This window comes from Sinocyclocheilus grahami, unplaced genomic scaffold (genome assembly GCF_001515645.1).
Source record: "Sinocyclocheilus grahami isolate Dianchi unplaced genomic scaffold, SAMN03320097.WGS_v1.1 scaffold747.1, whole genome shotgun sequence".
Taxonomy (NCBI): Eukaryota; Metazoa; Chordata; class Actinopteri; order Cypriniformes; family Cyprinidae; genus Sinocyclocheilus; species Sinocyclocheilus grahami.
Window position 1 is genome coordinate 323,378 of NW_015505926.1, and position 1,565 is coordinate 324,942.

Sequence of the window (1,565 nt, forward strand, 5' to 3'; positions counted from 1 at the left end):
GTCATTGACCAAAACAAGCATTTATTAAGAAGTTAATTATCATATAAATATGAGAAGTAAGATGAGAAGGGTTACAAACAGGCTACTAAATTATTTTTATTACATACAATTTTATAATTAGCATTACATTACTTAATTTATACAATATTATTTTATGTAAAATGTAAATTAGTGCAAGTTTATGAGTACTGTACCTGTAAGATGTCTTGCTCTGTCAGCTCAATGAGCAGTTCGAGGTTGTGTTCCAGCTCCGGTAAGGAGAAGCCAGATGTCTTCTGTTCTCGTGTGCTCACACTCAAAGGGGCCTCCTCAGGAACACTGTGCTTCTGACTCATATGACTGTAACTGTGATACACCTTCTGCTCTCTGCCTGTCATATCGATCACCTGAAACACATGAGGGATGGGTTAACTGTTTCTTGTGAGATATATAAAAGACTATTGTGCATTACTCCAAGTGTTCTGCACTCTCACCTTAACCTGAGCCAGTTCTCCAGCAGGTCTGCTCATGCTCCTGTTGGTCAGCTTGCCATGAGCTTTTAGCTCTTCCACAGTCTTGTAAGAATATTTGGGCTTTTTCTTTGCCGTTCCTGCTTCTTTACGCCATTGCCCCAACTCCCTCTGAAACTCCTTCAAGGATGGAATGAAAATAAAAAAATGAAGCACACAATTTGAAAACAGGGCTCTTGAAGAAAGATTTGACCTGCTGCTGATCTGTTTAGTCAAATGCTTTTTAGTTTCCTGACTCCATTTTGTATTTAAAAGGATCCCTTTATTTAATTTAAATTGCTTATTTGAATATGTGCATTTTTTTTTAAACAACGCAGATTGAGCATTTGAATTGTTCACTGTAACCACCAGGAATTTGCTCACGCTGACTTACTTTCTCTTCCTCCTCCTCAGAGTCTACAACAGGGAAATCCTGCAGGGACTGCTGGGTCCTCTCATTACCATATGCTCCAACCGCTCCCTTCCCCTTCCGCAGCTTCGCCTCAATCGGGTTCAGAATACCTATACACAAAGATATTCATAAGAGGACATTAACATCATTACACCATCCCCAAGTAAGCACATGATGCATAACATAATTCACAATAAGCTAAATGCAGTAAAACCAGTATACTGAGGTATGAAATAAAGGACTGAATTGTTTTACCTTGAGCATTTTTGCCCAATCCTTTTCCTGGAACGTAGCCCATCTTCTGCAGAAGTTTTTGACCAATGCCTCGTGTGTGTTTCTCCCAGGATCCGAGGTCCTGCCCTGTTCTGATCCCACCTGCAAACCTCTGGGATGTCTTAAAGCTCACACCCTAAAATAAAGAATTCAAAGACATATATTACACTACTGTTCAAATATTTGAGATCAGTAAGACTTTTATATTTTGAAAGAAATAAATACTCTTATTCTACGAGCCAAAGACTCATTTAATTGATCAAACGTGGCAGAAATGACATTCATTAAAGAATCCTCAAAACATTTCCACAAAACTATTAAGCAGCACAACTGTTTTCAACATTAATAATAAGAATGAATGTTTCTTGAGCATCAAATCAGCATATTAGAAT

The 1,565-nt window shown here is 38.1% G+C and overlaps 1 protein-coding gene across 1 annotated transcript in view; it reads right to left on the bottom strand.

Annotated features, from left to right (window-relative positions):
- Nucleotides 1-1,565, bottom strand: part of LOC107560859 (tuftelin-interacting protein 11-like) — a 9,252-nt gene that overhangs the window by 3,635 nt on the left and 4,052 nt on the right. Inside the window, exons 5-8 of the mRNA XM_016245131.1 lie at nt 1,156-1,309; nt 883-1,010; nt 474-629; nt 195-386 (exon numbers count right to left, since the gene is read on the bottom strand). Of these exons, the coding sequence (XP_016100617.1) occupies nt 195-386; nt 474-629; nt 883-1,010; nt 1,156-1,309 (630 nt within the window). The remainder of the gene's footprint in view (nt 1-194; nt 387-473; nt 630-882; nt 1,011-1,155; nt 1,310-1,565) is intronic.